At 38.3% G+C, this 19224-nt stretch overlaps 2 protein-coding genes across 3 annotated transcripts in view; one reads left to right on the plus strand and one right to left on the minus strand.

Annotated features, from left to right (window-relative positions):
• Positions 1-1289: 1289 nt before the first annotated feature.
• SLC25A32 (solute carrier family 25 member 32) lies at positions 1290-17906 on the minus strand. The gene is made up of 7 exons (XM_003821735.5): positions 17424-17906; positions 10280-10430; positions 7413-7498; positions 5817-5977; positions 4595-4708; positions 4170-4315; positions 1290-3206 (listed from the first exon to the last, which is right to left on the minus strand). Exons 1-7 carry the CDS (start codon positions 17575-17577, stop codon positions 3071-3073), a joined length of 948 nt encoding a protein of 315 aa, XP_003821783.1. The 5' UTR covers positions 17578-17906; the 3' UTR covers positions 1290-3070.
• The window catches only part of DCAF13 (DDB1 and CUL4 associated factor 13), a 28183-nt gene continuing 26401 nt past the window's right edge, over positions 17443-19224 (plus strand). The window contains exon 1 of one of the 2 annotated variants that reach the window (XM_003821732.5): positions 17443-18156. In XM_003821732.5, coding sequence (XP_003821780.3) covers positions 17631-18156 — 526 coding nt within the window. In that variant the 5' untranslated portion in view covers positions 17443-17630. The remainder of the gene's footprint in view (positions 18157-19224) is intronic. The other variant, XM_063606461.1, reaches the window with a different exon arrangement.

Genomic DNA, 19224 nt, shown 5'->3' on the forward strand with positions numbered 1-19224 from the left:
CTGCTTTTTTGCCTTTCTCCTGTTTCCTCTATACAATCACCAGAATGATCTCTCAATCAAAACTCTTCACCATGGCCTACAAGGCCTGGTCTCTGCTAACATTTATTGGCCCAGGCACACTAAGTGCCTTTTAAAAATTCATTAATTTAATCCTCTCAATAATCCTACAGCTATGTACTTTTAATATCCTCATTTGCAGTAGATGCTGTTGGTGACTTACCCAGACCCCTTTCACAGGACTGGTGCACCCATACCCTAGCTGCTGTAGGTGTTGGCTGGTAAGAACTGACACCTCCGCCCTTATTTGGAGGATTGCCCTTGGCTGAGGAGAGGTAACAGTCACTCCTCCATCCTTTCTCCCTGTAGCCAGTGGTCCGTGACAGCCTGATGTGGGAACCTAATGGCTCAGCCCCTTCACCTCTGGGCAGGACAACGCTGGGCCCAATTCATTCAGCAGAGTGCCCTATGAGTCAGGGTGAGGCTGCACTACTCCTGAAACTCTTCTTCCCCGGCCTTACCCTGCTTGCTTTACTCCATTACAGATTTCTCCTGAAAGTGCTCCCTCAATCACTTGCCCAAGAATCCCCATCTCCAGCATTGTTACAGAGGAAGTGATCTAAGACACCATTTTACAGATCAGGAAACCTAAGACAAAGAGGGCTGAAGTGATCTGCCTAAGGTCAAACAGAAAATGGGAAAGCTGAATTTTGAAGCCAGAGGGCCTGGCTGTCCCACCTGAGCTCTTTCCCACCATATTGCAGTGGCCACTTCTCCAACCTCCTCTCTCTCCTCACCCATCCCCTCTAGCCAACTTAATTCCTCCCTCAGGCCCTTTTTACTTCCTATCCTCTCTGCCTAGAATGTGTTTCCTCTCACTGTGGCTCGCTTCCTCACTTCTTTCAAAATGTTCCAAATACATCTCAGAGACCTTTCCTGACCCCAACCATACTACCTAAGATAGCAACACTATTCCCCAGTTCTGCTGTAGTTTTATTTATAGCATTAAATACCTGAAATTACATTATGCATATATTTCCTTTTCTGTCACTTACACCAAGATGAAAATTCCCTGAGGGCAGGAATATTGTCTGGCTTATTTATTGCTATATCCTCAGTGCTTGGTGACGTACCTGCCAAAGAGCAGGAGTTGAGTGACTATTTGTTGTTGAATGACTGAAATTGAGTTCTCTTCTGTCAGAACTCTTACCAGGCTTTGTGAGATATTCCTTACGAGTTCTTAATCTATAGCTGTAATTATTTAATGCATATTTATCTATCACACAAGCTTGTATGCTCTCAGAGGACAAGAATTATGTTTTATTCATTTGGGAGTACATAGGCGGTATTTAAATAATGGTGCTATCTTAAACACCAAATATCAACTGCAGTTCACTTTTTCCGTATGGGGACTAATATCAAGATTTCATATGAATTATAGTATAATCCAGAAGTATGAAAAAATACATCATATTTAACTTATAAAGCATTCATCTGCATGTTATAAGATATTACAGTAAATACAATTAGGTACTTACCATTTTATCTTTACTTTAAAAACAATGCCTTTTCCAAAATATAAAAAAAAGACCTATTTTTAAAGAACTATTTAAAGATGGCTTTGAAAACAACACTTTTATTTACAACAAATAGATGGTAGTGCAACAGCACTCGTGGATGTTTACGATAAATAAAAATACTAGTATTCTGGCATCCTTTGGGTACAGGCCCTTTTATATTTATAGATGTCTACAATGACTCATAAAAGTAAAATCAATAAAGGCTATTAATTTGTATTTCAACCTGAATTTGAGAAACCAATGAAGATTAATCATTTATTTGGGATCTAGATCCATATATCTGAAAACTAAAGTATAAAGTTTCTCATTTCCATTTACTTTGTCAACAAACATCCCAAACATTTCAGCATCTGTAAAAGGTGATCTATTTAGCATCTGTAATAAGTGATTTATAGTTATATATGCTAAATAAAGGTTGACGCAGCTGGATCCTAGAAGCTCAGATTTTATAAATTTAAAATAGATTAAGTATTTATGCCAAAAAACAAGAACTGGATCTAGGATTTTATTTTAAATTATGGAAGTCTCTGGGGAAAAAAATTAGCAATGGAATGACAATAGATGTCAGATATTTCTCTGAGAAGTATATAGTTTCTCAATTTTCACTAGGTGGTGCATCCCAACTGAATTAAAACTAAAGCATATTTACAGTGCATTTTTTCTCACTAAAATTTCCCAATTCTAAAATGGTCTGGCCAGGCGCAGTGGCTCACGCCTGTAATCCCAGCACTTTGGGAGGCCAAGGCAGGCGGATCACAAGGTCAGGAGATTGAGACCATCCTGGCTAACATGGTGAAACCCCATTTCTACTCAAAATATAAAAAAAAGTTAGCCAGGCGTGGTGGCAGGTGCCTGTAGTCCCAGCTACTCCCCAGCTACTCAGGAGGCTGAGGCAGAAGAATGGCGTGAACCCGGGAGGTGGAGGTTGCAGTGAGCTGAGATCACGCCACTGCACTCCAGCCTGGGTGACAAAGCAAGACTCCATCTCGAAAAATAAATAAATAAAAAAATAAAATAAAATGGTCTGGATTTGGTCAACACCTTATTCAGTAAATCCTTAATTTACCTTGAGACATACAAAGACATTCTTTTAAAGAGCTATTTTCTTGGTATTGCACAAAGGTTAATTTTAAAGCAATCCAGGCAAGTAAGCTCACAAAAAGAAGTACATTCATCTAATCCATTTAGCAAATGTTGCAAATCAGCTTCCACCAATAAAACGTAGAAATCTGTGAAACTCTATACTTCGTGTCAGTTTTAACATTGTGTTGATGGCAGCCATTTCAGGCAGAGGTAGCCAAGTTCCATATATATGGGGAAGGCAAAAAGCAGAAAAACATTGCAGGAGACTTAGCAGTTCTCTGGCTTCTAATGACTATAGAGCAATTTCGAATATGAGCCATGTTTCTATGCAGAATTCTTCTTTTATGCCTTAAACACAAAAGAGCTTGTTGCTGCCTTGGGCAGATATACTGGAATTGTCCTCTTTGAGCTTACTTTCTCTTTTCTCTAAGGTCAAGTAAAAAATGTGAGACGTTTTCATACACCACAAAGGTAATACAGCAGGCTGGAGTCACTCTAATCAAATTAGGAGCAATTCCCTTGTAAAATCCACCGACGCCTTCTTTCCTTTAGAGGGAAAAATAGATAATGCTTAATTTTGTATAGAGCTAGCTTGAAAACACGGAAGTTTTAACTGACACAAGGCATGGAGCAAGCAGCAGTCAAACCTCACTCTGATTTAAGTTCATGTTTTCAATGTCCTAAAGTAATGTAGTTTATAAGCCATTTGTAGGGATTTACATTCCTTTTATGGATGGACTGAGTAAGAGAGGGTAGGGACACCTCAAAACTGAACTAAAAAGTGCTTTCAATTAGCTATCTTTCAAATGCTTTTAAATGTATGTACAGGCAGGAGTTTTAATTGACCTAATGTAGGCATTAAAAAACCTCATAGCTTGGATAAATGCTAGCCAACATTAAATACAGCACATACAAATATAAAACTTTATTTCCTTGATGCCAATAATATGGAATACGGCCTAGAAATTTGTCACTTAGGTGCTCATTAAATATTTCTTGAATTGAATTAAATTTAAACATCCTAAATGTTCTCCTCTGTTCCTTTAGAATTAAAGGGAAATATGGTGATGTCTGCCTATAATAATTTAACTAGTCTCATACTGAAGAACAAACATCTCATTCATATATGGAAACAAGTATTTGCAAAAGTTATGGTGCCAGTAGCAGGTGTGGAGCCTTCTTGAATGTATTAAGCTAGCTTATGACTTCTTACATTCAATACCATTCAGATATTTTATAACACCTAAATTTTATTTTCCAAAACATTTTCACACATTTAATTTGATTCAAACCTATTAGTCTAGAAAGTCTTACTTTACAAATGAAGAAATTAAGTCTCAGAGAGATTAAGGCCATGGTCACATACGTAATAACTGGGAAAGCAGGGACCACCAATCATGTTTTCACCACAGCAAACTGGCCTTTGCTATAAAACTAGTATCAACAGGATGGTCTAAGATATGCAAGGTACCTTGTCAAAGCAATTTTTGATATAGCACGTGCTCTCACCTCCATGTCTTTGTGATTACATCTATTACACCACTGTAAAACATGTGTTGATCCTGAAGACGAGCTCTTACGACTTGATATGGGTATGTTGCTGCGACAGCAAATATTTTGGATAGTGCTGCAACAGATATATATTCTACTGTGCTCTAAAATGGCAATACAAAACAGTTTTTTCTTTAGACAGGATTTCTTTAAAAATACAGAAGTAAAAATTATATACAAAAAACATTTAAATGGATCTTTAAGGGATTCTATTTTTGACATTTGTGTGGCTTCGGCCTATAAATATTTAACTATAAATTAAATCAGTGGCCGAGCCAGTACTCATCATCATAGCACTACCACCAAAGTAAGCATGACAAAAATTTCTACCTATTAAATACCCATAAAAGGAAATGATATCATTTTTACGAGAATAATCTTACCAACTGGGCTTCTGGTAATCTATTGATATGCTGGTTGTACTTCAACTTCAGCAATTCATATGCCATAAACTGAAGGGCACCATGCGATGTTCCAAACAGCCCAGGAACAAATCCCTACAAGGGAATGATTTTTAAAAAGCAAAACAACATACGTTTGAAGAACAATATATTTAAGTAAAATACTTTCTCTTCTCTCTCATTACAGCACTTTAAGCAAATTCATTTAATTTTGCACAAATCACATTTTTAAAATATTGGGTTAAAAACTTGTAATATAAAGACATGGGTAGTATTCTCTTCTACTTTATTTTTAAAGGTTTGGATGTTCACATATTAGTTTTTCTTTAAACAGTATACATATAAAGAAGACCCACACTGACAAGACTTGAGGTGTGAGTGGGAAACTAAATTCTGGAAAGTTAAGAAACTAAAGGTAATGGTAAATCAATGAACTGAGCATAGGTATTCTGAAAGAATAAGGCAGAAAGTGACGAAAAAACATAAAAGTAATATATTTATAAAATTCTTGCTTATAGGTCAGTAAAATCATATCAGCCTTAAAATGATTTTAAAAGCTATTACTCAATTCTTGAAAAACAAACTGAAATTCAATGTGTCTAATTTTGATTTTAACCTATGTATGCCTAAAAATTTCTTTATGGGGATAAGCAATAGATGGGGATAGAAGGCAGAAAAGGGGAAAATAAAAAGGAGTTATAAAATCAGAAAACAGATCTGACACTAGGAAAAAATTTTTAAAATATTACAACAGGCAAAAGGCTGGGTTTGATTTGTTTCGTTATTTTTAAATTTATGTAAGATTTGAGATGAATAAAAAAACTCAATAAAATAAGATCCTGTTAGAACTGCTAATGTCTTCTCCAGACTACATTATCCCAGGTCCCCAAGAGACCACAGCTTCCAAGGAATGGAGTAAGGAATAAGTGACCTGGTCGTATAACTTATCAAATAGAAACTTGACAAAGTTTTAGACAGATCTCACGCCCACCAATGTCATGATGATACATCCTATGTTAATGGGGACAAACAGCTTAAAGTACAATTTCAGTATTATTAACTATATTTCAGTTTTCATTAAATTGTTTTTTGCCTAAGTGTGGCTTCTTTTTAGGACTTACTATAGGTCATTCAGAACTAAGACAACAGAGCCAACGGAAATTCAAATTTTTCAGTTATTTAAAATATATTGATAATTTGTTACCTTATATAATCCACGCACACCTTCATACTTATATATTTTCACAAGTGTATCAAACATTCCTTTATATTGTCGGTGTGGGGAGTTAACAACAGCATCATACTGTAACATAAGGCGAGTTTTTGTTACCCATAATGGGTTTGTAATGCAGAGGGTCATGGCTCCTAAAATGAGATTTCAATAAGATTATTCAGCATACAGATACTTTCGCACTTATGACAACCCAAATTAGAAACAGTACATTTATGTAAAAAAAAAAAAAAAAAAGATAATGCACAGGACCATATCTGAAACTGTGAAATGTAGTTTCTGAGGCACAGTCTTAGGGTCAAAAGGTAGACATTGTTTTTGGTAGTCATAAAAAGTTCCTCATGCAGTTAGCTAGAGGTAAATTAAAAGGGAGATGGAAATGTGAAATGCTTTCTCTTTGAAGTGTAAGGATAGCAAAAATGTCTTGACTCCTAAACAACGTGGCCTGGTGCAGAGAACAGATGGTAAGCAGATACAGACCTTAGGTGTAGCACATGGTATAATCCCAGAGGGGTTGAAGATAGGCGAAAAGAACCGGGAATCTGGCACCCCAATAATCTGTGCATGTGACATATATATCTACCCCAACTTTATCACAATCTTCCTCAAATCCAAAGTAACTACTACCCCTCAAAAATTAAATAATTATGTAATACAGTAAGTCACATTTTACATCCTTTATAGAGTGACAATTTTATTTAAAAATTCATCTGGTTAAGTTTCTCATTTGCCAGGTTTCCTAAGTAGTCCTTTATTCAACAAATATTTGGTCCTGTTATGACTCAGGTTTTTGCTAGTGGCTATGTGTTCAAAAATGATTAAGTTAGGTTTTGACTAATCAAACATTAAGAAATCAAGGTATTAAAGTAGGAGTTACAAAGACTTACGGCTCTTACGGTTTTTTCCTTCTGGATAGTATACATAAGTGAGGCAATTAAACAAGGCTACTAAATTGTATAATTTGAAAATTAAAATTAAAGAAACACTATACCAAATCATTTTAAACCATTAGGGATTCATAACTTTTCTAAACTTTACCACTTTGTCATGAGTAAAATTCTTGAAATCTGCACAGAGTAATCATAATAATTTCTGCTAAGAAATTCCATATAACAGCCAGGCGTGGTGGCTCATGCCTGTAATCCCAGCACTTTGGGAGGCAGAGGCAGGCGGATCAAGAGGTCGAGACAATTCTGGCCAACATGGTGAAACCCCGTCTCTACTAAAAATACAAAAAATTAGCTGGGCGTGGTGGCACGTGTCTGTAGTCCCAGCTACTCAGGAGGCTGAGGCAGGATAATCGCTTGAAACCCGAAGGCAGAGGTTGCAGTGAGCCGAGATAGCGCCACTGCACTCCAGCCTGGGCGACAAGAGCAAAACTCCGCCTCAAAAAAAAAAAACCAAAAACCGAAAAACAAACAAACAAAAAAAACAGAAATTCCATGTAACTGATTTAATACAGTTAGATGGGCATATTTAAACTCAGGTGTTCAAAGAAAAAAAATCAAAAACAAAAACTGAAAATTAAGTTTGGAAGGTGACATTTTTATATTTCACACATTGCCTTACCAGCTTCAGCAGCTGAGACAAGGTATTCTGTTGCCTCTAAACGTTCAGCTCTTCCTTCTGTCTTATATGACTTGATGGCATTGTAACTAAAAGAATTAAATGTGAGCAGTTTAATTTGAATAGGTGTCATTAAGTCTGTTTTAAAGTGTATGTAAGTCAACAGCAGTACCCCAAAAGCAGAAGTCAATGCATAATGCAACCACAAAATGAGACCTTTTTCAAGAATGAATTTGCTGGAAGTGGTTTGCTGCAAGATTATACCACCCCTCCCTCTCAAATGAATATGGCTAGCAATACAAATGTAAAATATTTTAATCAGACACTCATCAATTAATCTCAAAAGACAGGGAAACCGGGAGGAGGGGAGAGTACAGTAGTGGTACACAGACTGGCCATAAAAGACAAAAGGGACCAAAGAAGGGGTACCTAACAAATATACCACTGAGCACCTATGTTCAGGTACTATAGTTAGCTTTCTAATAGATGATAAAAAGATAAACAAGTGATGAATTTTTCTTAACAAATTAATAAGGACTATTAAGTGGCACACAAATAAATCATAATAAAAGACAACACAGACAATAGAAGAAATTCAGGAATTATGACTGAGATCACAGAAGGCTTTGTGTAGGAGGTAGTATTGAGCTGGGTATTGAGACAGGCACAGTTTCAACAAGGAAAAAGATGAGCATGGTGAAAAGTAATAAGGGTGGGTGGGAAGACAGGGAAAATTGGCCACACTTGAGTGGTAGATTGAGATTTGCATTTTATTTGGTAGAAAATATCCATTAAATGTTTCAGAGTAAGGGAGTCAAATCAGCCTATTTCCTTTAATGCCGATTTCTACTTTTCTCTTGGATGACGATGTCAAGTGAACACATTCTTTCTTTTTTTTTTTTTATTTCAGAGACAGAGTCTCACTCTATCACCCAGGCTGGAGTGCAGTGACACAATCATAGCTCACTGTAACCTTGAATTTCTAGGCTCAAGCAATCCTCCTGCCTCAGCCTCCTAATTAGCTAAGACTACAGGCATGCAGCATCATGATGCCAGACTAATTCTTTTTTAAATTTTTTGAAGAGATGGAGGTCTCACTATGTTGCCCAGGCTGGTCCTGAACTCCCAGACTCATGTGATCCTCCCACCTTGGCCTCCTAAAGTGCTGGGATTACAGGTGTGAGCCACTGCACCTGGCCCAAGAAATTCTTATCACAAAAATTTTATATGGCTTGTCCTTAGAAGCTGTCTTGAAGAATCTATACAACTCAAATTCATGATGTGTGTGTGTGTATATATATATACACACACACATATACATAAACATATCTATATATACATATATACATACATACACATATATACATATCTATACACACACACATATATATGTCAAGGGGGGTGTGTGTGTATATAGTTTCACACACACCTCTCTAAAGAGAAGAAAAAGAGAAAAAATATTTAAAAATTTTAAGGCTGAATTTTATTTTGCTTTCACTTAAAAGGTACTTTAAGATTGGTTTGGATACTGCCATAAACTTATGGGAGATCAAGCAAAATATATGACACAAAGAAGACAAAGGCAAATACACTAGATACTGATGTTTTCCTAAAAATGAAATCTGTTGAAGCAAAGAAAAGCTTCCTTATTCATGGTTTCAGTTTCACAGATCAGAGGCGTGCTCAGAGCAGCACATGCTCCTGCAATACAGTGCGATGATGGTTTGTGTCCATGTTCTTGTTCACTAAATAAGCTGAATGTACCTGCCACAGGAACTTTCTATGGCTTCTTCAGGAGGCAGGTGAGAGCAGTTATTTTAAATGGTGATGATATCTGACTGGTGAAGGAGTAAGGAAAGCAATGAGCTGGGAAGATGATGGGGCAGGTCAAACAAGAAGAAACAATTTGCCTCAAACCCTTTAGGCCATGCACTGGCTTTTGCTTTCTGTTCCCAACAGCGATTTCCTGTGGTACCTATTCATATGAGGACCCTAAGGTCTATCCTGTTTTTCCACCTTCATCATAAACAAATGTATTTTTGTAAGCCATCTCAAATATCTTGGGAATCTGGTTGAGGATAAACAAGTAATTAATGATACTTCAGTATTTATAAAATTTTCTATTTGGGACACTCCGGAACTAATCTCTGATAAACGGAAAAAATAACTTAGTTATTTAAACAATCTTTCTTTATCAAAATTGAATACCAAAGAGACCTGAAATCCACAGGATTCATTTTGGACAACAGCTGGAGGCTCTTCCAGTCTCTACATCATTTTCCAAAATCACTAATAAATAACAAACCGACCGATTCAAGTTTTTCTTATCTAGTAATATTTTGACTCTAATTAGAAATGCTCACAAGTATGTATTGATATGGCCAAAACACCTAATAAAACACCGATGGGGCCCTACAATTTCATTGCGAATTATCTGGAGTTGGCTGTTTTTCAAATGGCTTTAACTAAAATAAAAAGCTCTCTTTAATATGTATGTAGCTTACAAAAGTAATCAGTTATACATTTCATCTTCCTGAATTCACCTCACAGAAATGGCTTCTCTAAAAGTATCATTCCACCTCATCTCTTTGCCTTTTTCCTATTAAGAATTTTCTTCCAGACCAAATAATGCCTCTGATAATAGCTAATAAGCCATTAGCTATTAATAGGCATCTGATAATCAAACTAATAAGCCATTTTGAATCAAACTAATCAAATAACTAATCAGCCATTTTGTTCTTCCTGATCCTTCCAATTCAGAGAAACTGATTAAATGACTCAACTTATCATTTTACATTTACATGTAAAAATCACCGAAAACAAAAATTCCTTTTTAATTTAATACTGTAAAATCTCCCAAATCTACTCACAAGAAAAAGTAGAGTCCCCAGGATAAACCTGCACCCCATATATTTGGGGTTACTCCTTGATAAAGTCCCCGTAGTCCATCAAGTTTCCAAATGGTAGTCAAGCAATGTAAAATTCCATTATATTTCGGTCTCAGTTCCAATCCATCACTCACTGCATCAAGGGATACACAAAGTCAGGAAAGAACAAAGTTCTAGCTCTGTATCACATATAAACACAGACACTGTACAATTGGTTATATAAAGGAGATAAACTTAGAAGAAAAACTTTTTTAGGTAGAAAAAATTATTTTCCAGGCTTTTATATATATATTACATATATATAAATATATATATATAAATATGTAAAATATACATTTTTGTGACAGAGTCCCGCTCTATTGCCCCGGCTGGAGTGCAGTGGCACGATCTTGGCTCACTGCAATCTCTGACTCCCAGGTTCAAGCAATCCTCCTGCCTCAGCTCCCCTAGTAGCTGGGATAACAGGTACGCATCACCATGCCCAGCTAATTTTTTTTTTTTTTTTTTAGTACAGACAGGGTTTCACCATGTTGGCCAGCCTGGTCTCAAACCCCTGACCTCAGGTGATCCACCCACCTCGGCCTTCCAAAGTGCTGGGATTACAGGTGTGAGCCACCATGCCCAGCCCAGGCTTTAATATTTTAAAACTACTACATTCATGCATTTATTCAAGTGTTTACTGAGGGCATACTAAGCACTCAAATAATATTTAAGGAAATATTAGATTAGCTCTTAATCCAAAAGTCTCTTAGGTAACTAGGTTTCAACACTTAGGTTTTGTTTTTGCTCCAAGGTTAAGGATTTGAATGTTAAAAAATATTACTCAAAAAATAAACTAGCTAGGAGCCTCAATTTATATCGAATGCTATCAAGACTGAGGAGTGGCAGGAAAGAAAATGCAGAGGATGGGGTAAACTTTTTTTCCTGGAAATTCTTTCTATCCTCCCCACCAACATACGTCAAAATCCAAGTAGAAAGTAGAAAAGCATTTCACTTGAACATATCCAAAATTGAACTAGTTTTCCCCATCCCTTCTGAAGCTGCTCTTACTAGAGTGTTCCATATAACTCAACAAACGCCATCATCATCTGCATAGATGCCCACACCAGATACCTGGGGACTATCCATGAACCCTCCTCCCTCCCATCCCTTTTTATCAAATAACAAGTCCTTTTGATTCCACATCACAAATTTCTCTTGCACCTGTCTATGTCTCAGTTCACACTGCCATCATCCTACTTTGAGATACCATCAGTTTTCAACTAGTATCATCAGCATTTAAAGTAGTCTTCTTGCTAATTTTGTAAAAAATATAATCTAGATTATAAATCTGGCACTTTTCATTTCATCTCTCTGTAGGAAACAGAAAGCACATTCAAAATAGGGTAACTCTAGGGCATGAGGGGTAGTTAAAAGGACTAATTACAAAGGTGTGAGCAGGTTATAGAAAACCACAAGGAATAATACAGTATCAATTATTTACTGCTTTGAAAAATCACTTAATTCTATAAGTAGAATATTAAGTATCTCAGTAATCGGCAACGGCATTCTACATTATGCATACCATTCTACATTATACTACAGGATATCCAAACTTGTGATTTTACTATATATAATTTTGTATACAGCTTTGTTTTCCACTCAAGATTATTTGTGAGCACTCCCCCTTGTTATTCAACAGATTCCCCCAAATAAGATTTTAACATATTACATTATGGTTTTCCATCTTATAGATATCCCATGATTTACACAGTCATTTCTCCACCTGACCTATGAATTCTTTTTTTTTTTTTGGCTATTATAAAAAGTCCTCTAAACAACATTCCATACAACAATCTGCATGAATGCTTATTACTGCCTTAGAATTAGTTATTAGAAAGGGAACTGATATGGGTCAATGGGTATAAACTCAAGTTACAAATACGTATTGAACCTGCCTTCCAGAAAGTTTATACAAATTACACTCCACTAGCCATACGAGCATCCCTGGTTCACTGTCCCCTTGCCACTACCTCACTGTGTATAATCCAGCCTGGCAAAGAAGGATCACTATTTACCATTGCCAGGAAAAGGGGGAAAAGTCAATTTCTTTCATCATTAACCTGCCAACGTTACAGCATGAAGGGAGATTAAAGTACATCAGGTTTTGTCAGAAGACCTGGGTTTGATACGTAACTTCCCTAATTCGCTACATGGTCTTACCCTTTCTGAGCTTCAGCATCCTCACTTATAAAATGGGGATAAATCATGTACCTCACAGGGTTTTTTGAGGTTTATATAAGACAACAAGTTTAAAGGCAGGCAGCAGAATGACAGGCTCTTGAGAAATGTTTTCCTGCATAGTTTATAAACTTTCTGATGCTTCCCCTGGATTCTGTGTGTCTCATTCTTCTGTATAGATCCCTTTTTCTAAGAACTTTCCATTTTCCTCTCAATAATAAACTCACAATACCATTTCTCTCTTGAGGTAAAATGCAAAACCAACCATAAAAACACTACTTGTTCTTTTCATAGGTATAAACCAATGCTGAACTATAATCTCCCTAACATAAAATTAAAATTGTTATATCGATAAAATACAGTAAATTTTTTTGGTCTAAATCAGGGGTCCCCAACTCTGGGTACCAATCCATGGCCTGTTAGGAATCGGGTCACACAGCAGCAGGTGAGCTAGGTGGGCGGAGTGCGAGCGAAGCTTCATCTGTACTTACAGCTGCTCCCCATTGCTTGCATTACTGCCTGAACTCTGCCTCCTGTCCGTCAGTGGTGGCATTGGGTTCTTACAGAATCTCGAACCCTATTGTGAACTGCACATGCAAGGGATCTAGGCTGCACACTCCTTTTGAGAATCTATTGCCTGATGATCTGAGGTGAAACAGTTTCATCCTGAAATCATCCATACCTCCTCCACCCCCGTTCATGGAAAAATTGTCTTCCATGAAATCAGTCCCTGGTGCCGAAAAGGTTGGGGACCACCACTGGCTTAAATGACCTCATCATCATTTTAAAAACATTTGCCACTAATGAATTAGTATGTAGATCTAAGTACCTATCAAATAACTTACAATGGCCTATCACAGCACTAAAAAAATGCCAATGGACACAAGCTGAAGATAAAAAGTTTGGTGTACAGAAAGGAGCCAAGACAGGACACTAATTTTAAATTCATTTTCAAAGAAAGACAATATAATGACTTTAAAAAAATTATCATCTAGCACTATCACCCTTACACAACCTGTTTCATTTGCTGGATGTTAGTTTTACCCCTCCTTTCCTCTGTGACAAGTTTGTCTCTCTTAAAATTAATCTCCCCCCTACCTGTGCTCTATATTGGTGTTTTTAAAATTGCAGATGAATCAAGAAACCAATTGAACAGATTGCCAGTATCTTTTCTTTAAAACCAGACTAGAATTGAAAACAAATATAAATGACATTACAAGTAGTTAAGGATAAGTAATGTTTCATGAAACTTGTGTTTCAGTAATGTTTGTGTGTGGATAGCAAAGGTAAAATTTATTTCCTACTAAGTGTTCTGGTCAAAAATGCTTGTTCTAGATCCTGCTTCTTCAGATAACCCCCCTTAGTTAGATACCTTACTCCTTATCCTCCTGCCTCCATTTCCCAATTTCTTCCTTGATTTCAGTTCTTTCCCATTAGTATTTAAATAGACTTAAGTCTCTCCTAAGTATTTCCTCTTTGATCTCAGTGCCCCCTTATCAGGTAAGTGTCTGCAATGAGAAAACCAGCCCCTCCCTGGCCCCCGAGACAATCTCAGCAGGGACTCTCTCACCCCTGCTGCAATCTGGTTTGAGCTTTACCAATTACTGCAAGCGCTCTAATTAAGAACCTTCAAAGGCACTTTGGAGTTCTCTCTTTCTTAGGAACCCCTTAATACACCTGATATTGTGTAAATCCCTCTCTTCTGGCTCATTTAACACCACATTTTCTTGAATGTCCTCTTGCTTCTTTGCCAATAAATTTCCTTGGCCCCCTTTTCTCTGCCCATTCTTAAATGCTGATTTATAGGCACAATTTCCACCAAATAGGGGTGGTGTCTCAACCATTAAGTGGCTTCAACTGCGATCCCTGTGCTACTAGTCCTGATCTCTTATTCCTAACATCTTGCCCTACTAAGGGTTGTGGTTCTACTGCCAGTTTCCATTTTCACATGGCATAAAAGATAATGTCAATCTGGCAGCTTAACTTTCTGGAATCATTCTTTATTTCCATCTCTAGCATTTTAATTTACCCTTTAGCTATACCAAACTACCCACTCATGGTTTCGAACTAACAGCATATGTTATGGAAACAGACTTTCTGAGCTTGAATCCCAGTTCTAGCAATTACTTTGCAACCCTGAGTAAGTCACTTGATTGCTCTGTGCCTGAGTTTTTCTGTAAGATAGGAAAAAATAATAGAACCTAACTCTAAAAATTATAAAGGATTAAATGAGTTAGTACATATAAAGCTCTTAGAATTATGCCTGACATATTGCAAGCACTCTATAAGTACTAGTTTATTTATGCTACTGGGTCTTGCGATACCACATACTTACACAACTTTACTCGGCACTACTGTTACTGAATTTTACGTTTTGGTTCCTTAATATTTTGGATGTAGTCATAGTCTCTACATTCTTCACAAAAGCTCACACACAACTTTAACTTGCAGATTAGGCTTTTGGGTATTTGAGAAAATTACTATTTTTATATCTCATTCTTTGTTGGGGCTCTCTCATCATTCTTGAGGGTTTAAAATTACAGAGTAAAGTTAGAAGGGGCCTGAATAATCATCCAATCCAATCTTTCCACCTAATACAAGAATATCTTCTAACTTCTGTCATCCAACTACTATCTGAACCACTTCTGATCATCATCAATTTCATTTCTGAGCACTACCACGTTGCCAAACCAAAATCTGCTTCCTTGTAATTTCCACTCAACCTGTGTCTGACCTTAGGATCAACCCACAATAAGGCAGCCCCCTTTCCCACATGTAAGTTCTCTAAATATCTTGAGGTTTTTTTCTCTCCCGAGCTAAACTAGTTCCTCCAGTCATTTTTCATATGAAGTAATTTCTAATCTTTCTACCACTCTGGACACCTCTGAGTTCCAATTTATACTTGAACTCACAGAATAATTCCAGGTTTGGTTTAATAGCACATGCATTCAGAATTAACCCCCACACCCTGTCATCATTAGATTTTAACTTTATTAAATGAGTTTAATTACATGGAAGCATAAAAATTATAGTATGTTATTCAGCACTGATGTTGATAATCAATAAATTTTTATTTCGTTATTCATCTTCTTAAGTTTTCCTCCTATCACCATTTCACAGCTACACTGTGAGCTTTATTATTACAAAGTCCTGCTTCCACTCCTGGATCTTTAATTTAGGCCTCCAATCCAAACTCAATCCTTTTATCTGTCACCTCAGGCCCACTAGTCTCCTAATACTCTTCCCAATTCATCAAGACTATTAATCTTCTCAGGTACCAAGAATTCCCTTTCCTCAGGAATGATATGCTTCAAAGCACTGTCTAAACTCATCAGGCCAACCACACTATTCTTCAATGATCACCTCGACTATCACCTCTTCTGCTCCTAGATAAAATGCTACTGAAGAGAGACAGCAAGTCATACAGGCCTGCACCTGCAGGCAAGTCTAAAATTCTTCTAATGTTCAAACCATTGTATAACAGGTACTTATAGAGGTAATATGGTGAGAGGTTAAGTGCCAGAGGGTTCCAGAGTTAGATTACCTGGGTTTAAATCCAAGATCCATCTTTACAAACTTGTGACTTGGGCAAGTTAGTCAACTTCTGTTATCCTCATCTGTATAGCAGATATCATAAACTCACAGGATTGTTCCCGTGAATAGATTTACAGGATAATAAATGAGATAATGCATCTAAAGCATAGTTCACTGCCTTGCTCCTAGTAAATACTCGATAAAGATTACTTGTCAATAACATAATTATTTGTGCATGCATCATAAAACTTCATGAAATTATATGTCTTTGTGGTGTTTTTTCTAGAGATAATACTCCATAATTTTCGATGATTTTCCTTCATAGAACGGCTTCTTGCTTCCTCTCCAGCTGTCAAAATATTAGCCCTTCTATGGGAAACCCCAAGCCCCAATCTTCCACTGAACCTTAAAGATACATATGGCCATCAGTAATGTAGAATTTTCTTAACGGTTTACCTGTATTTATATTTTGTTTTTGTATTTCTTGATTTTATGTTGTCTAGAATTACCTTTTATATGACTAAGTCTAACGCCTACAATTAAATTCTAAGTTCCCTGAAGGCAAGAACTTTATTAGATACTTCTGTAGCCCGTACAGCAGTCTACAAATATTAAGAGAATATAAATCAAGTGAACTGAATTGCCTAATGCTAAAATAAACAACTTCTGTAGATTTAATTCTCAAGGCTGAACTTAACTTGTAGTAACTTTATTTGGAAACTATTTTCTGCAATTTCAGTTATCAAAGATCATCTTTGAAACTCTTTCCAGACTTTAGTGTTGAGTTTAACTTCTAAAATGCTTTGTTAATTTCAACATACTCAATTCATCTAATACACTTAAAATAGTATTTCGATTCTAGCTACCTATTTTTTCACAGAAACTTGTACCATTCTACAAATGCCAAAAAACAAACATTCAAGAGAATTCTATTCTAAATCTACTCCCAACCATTCGCTGAAGATTACGCCCTATCCCAATACTAGTCGAGCTGCCAAACCACGTGGGTATGCTAAGATTTCAAAGTTCCTCCAAGAGTGAATGATTTGCACGGGTGAGGACTAAACCTTAAAATGTGACAATCCCTTCTTTATTTTACAAATCAGGCTTTGAATCCCATCTTCTCTGCCAATGAGGATGTTTTTTCTCAGACTTCTCTACATACATGCCCCCTCTCTTAGTCTTGAGGAGCGGGGAAGATCGCAGGCCGACCCCTCCACCAAGCACCATTTCCTCAAATCTAGTTCAGGTTAGCCAACGCGGACAGCACCCCCTTCAACGCTCCTCCTCCCCCTAGAACGGAAAAGACGGAGGAGATCCAGTTCGGGCTGACAGTGAGAGGATGCAGCCCGGTGTCTGGGAGGACTCTTACCGGCGAAGCGGATCTTCACGAGGTCGAGCGGATGCAGCGCAAGGTTGGATAAGACGCCGCCGCTCACGCCCGCTATCAGGTTCTCATACCGGACGTGGCGGAATACCGTGCTCCACGCCGACGACCCGGACGCCGACTGGCCCTGGCCCGTCATAGGCTCGGGGCCCGTCGACACCACGGCGCCCAGGGCCGCGGAGGTGGGACGCGATGCAGTGGCCGCCACCGTGGCGACGGTCGCCCCTTGTGAGCGCAACCCCACCTCCGGGACCAACGACAGGACTCTTATGCCCAAGGCGCGTGAGCGAAGCCGGAGACTCTAGTACTGAGGGGGCAAGAACGGGGCACAGCCACTACGTCACGCCGGCGGAAAGCGCGATGGAGAGGAGGTCCCAGCCTTTCCCGAGTCTCCGCCCTGCCTCGCCCACAAATGCTCCAGCCCACGGACGCGGAAGCGACTGCACCGCTAAAGAACCGCCCCTTGCTAACGTTTGCCGGCAAAACTACGGAGCGGCGCAGGATCCAGTTGAGCCAGCAGGCCGCCGCTCCGCGAGTCACGTGACTGGAAGTAGTCTGGGAAAAGCGGAAGTCGCCTGTGGGAGGAGGTGGCGGTGGGCGGAACTCGTAGCGAACAGCTCGTGGAGTCCGGCCGGAAGAGCAACCGAGATGAAGGTGAAGATGCTGAGCCGGAATCCGGACAATTATGTCCGCGAAACCAAGTTGGACTTACAGAGAGGTAAGATAAGTTGGTAGGGAGAAAGGGACGGTTTCCGCAAGTCCTTGGGTCTAGCCTCGGCTTTCGCGGAGTAAAGCCGGGGGAGGCTGGCACTCCGGTCTGGTTCTTTCTCAGTTACCTTTCGCTACGGAGTCGCTGCGGAACTGGATGGATAGCAAGTAAAGTCTGTTCAAGTCCTTTTTCTAAGAATTTCCTCTAGTGGTGAGTGGGAAATAGTTGTCTATAGTGGAGAAAAATTCCAGCTGCTGCTCTGGGATTGTCTTCAGGTTCCTATTACTGAAAAGTGGACTTGAATGAGCCAAACTCGTGGGTTGAAGGGCTGAGAGTTAAAAAGGCTTTTAAAACCTTCCTACTGCTCTTCTTGCCGCTTTACTACTTCACATTAGTTCTGGATGTTGGAAGAGACAAAGATAAATTTAAAAGCATCAGTTTTCTCTTACCATCCCTTAAGAAGTTTGATGAAAGAATGGTTAAATGAAATTAATTTATCCTTCCTGGTCTGTTCCCCCGTTAACATGCTAACCACTTATAAATTGTACTTTGTGATACCTAAATGACAAGGGACCAACCATGCGTAAGCAGATTGTTCTAAATAAAGACAATAACAGGAGCAAAGGTCTTCAGGCAGGAATGAACCTAAGGCATAGAAAGAAGGGCTGTGTCATTAGTTTGAATGAGGAGTAAGCGAGATGAGATGAGGCGAAAACAGTATTTCACTATTTTGGTTGAGTAGGAGATATTATCAACATGTGTGTGAGCATTGCTAAGAAGTCTCTGCTCAAAAGATGTTTACAGTTTGTCACAAGGCAGTAATGTTTCTAAAATATAAATTAGATTTGTCACTTGGATTTGGCATCATTCCCAGTCCTTGAATCTCTGGTCCCACCTTCCTTGCCACTTTAGTCAGTCACTACGTTTCCCACAAGTGGTTTAGTATTCACCCTTGCAAATCTCAGTGCGTTTCAGTCATCTTTTTTAAGGCCTCCTGTGGCACACACCCTTACCCAGTTTAGCCGCTTTCTCTGGAAGACTTTCACCGAACAGTAATCTGTTCCTGCTTACCTCCTG

This window comes from Pan paniscus, chromosome 7 (assembly GCF_029289425.2).
Source record: "Pan paniscus chromosome 7, NHGRI_mPanPan1-v2.0_pri, whole genome shotgun sequence".
Taxonomy (NCBI): domain Eukaryota; kingdom Metazoa; phylum Chordata; class Mammalia; order Primates; family Hominidae; genus Pan; species Pan paniscus.

Bases quoted from the DNA above. Each gene is read 5' to 3' on its own strand.
- SLC25A32 (XM_003821735.5), bottom strand. From the start codon at position 17,577: ATGACGGGCCAGGGCCAGTCGGCGTCCGGGTCGTCGGCGTGGAGCACG. The intron at 5,978-7,412 runs GTAAGGCAATGT...ATCTCATTTTAG, and splicing joins TGTCTCAGCTGCTGAAGCTG to GAGCCATGACCCTCTGCATT. The intron at 4,709-5,816 runs GTAACAAATTAT...ATTCCCTTGTAG, and splicing joins GTGTGCGTGGATTATATAAG to GGATTTGTTCCTGGGCTGTT.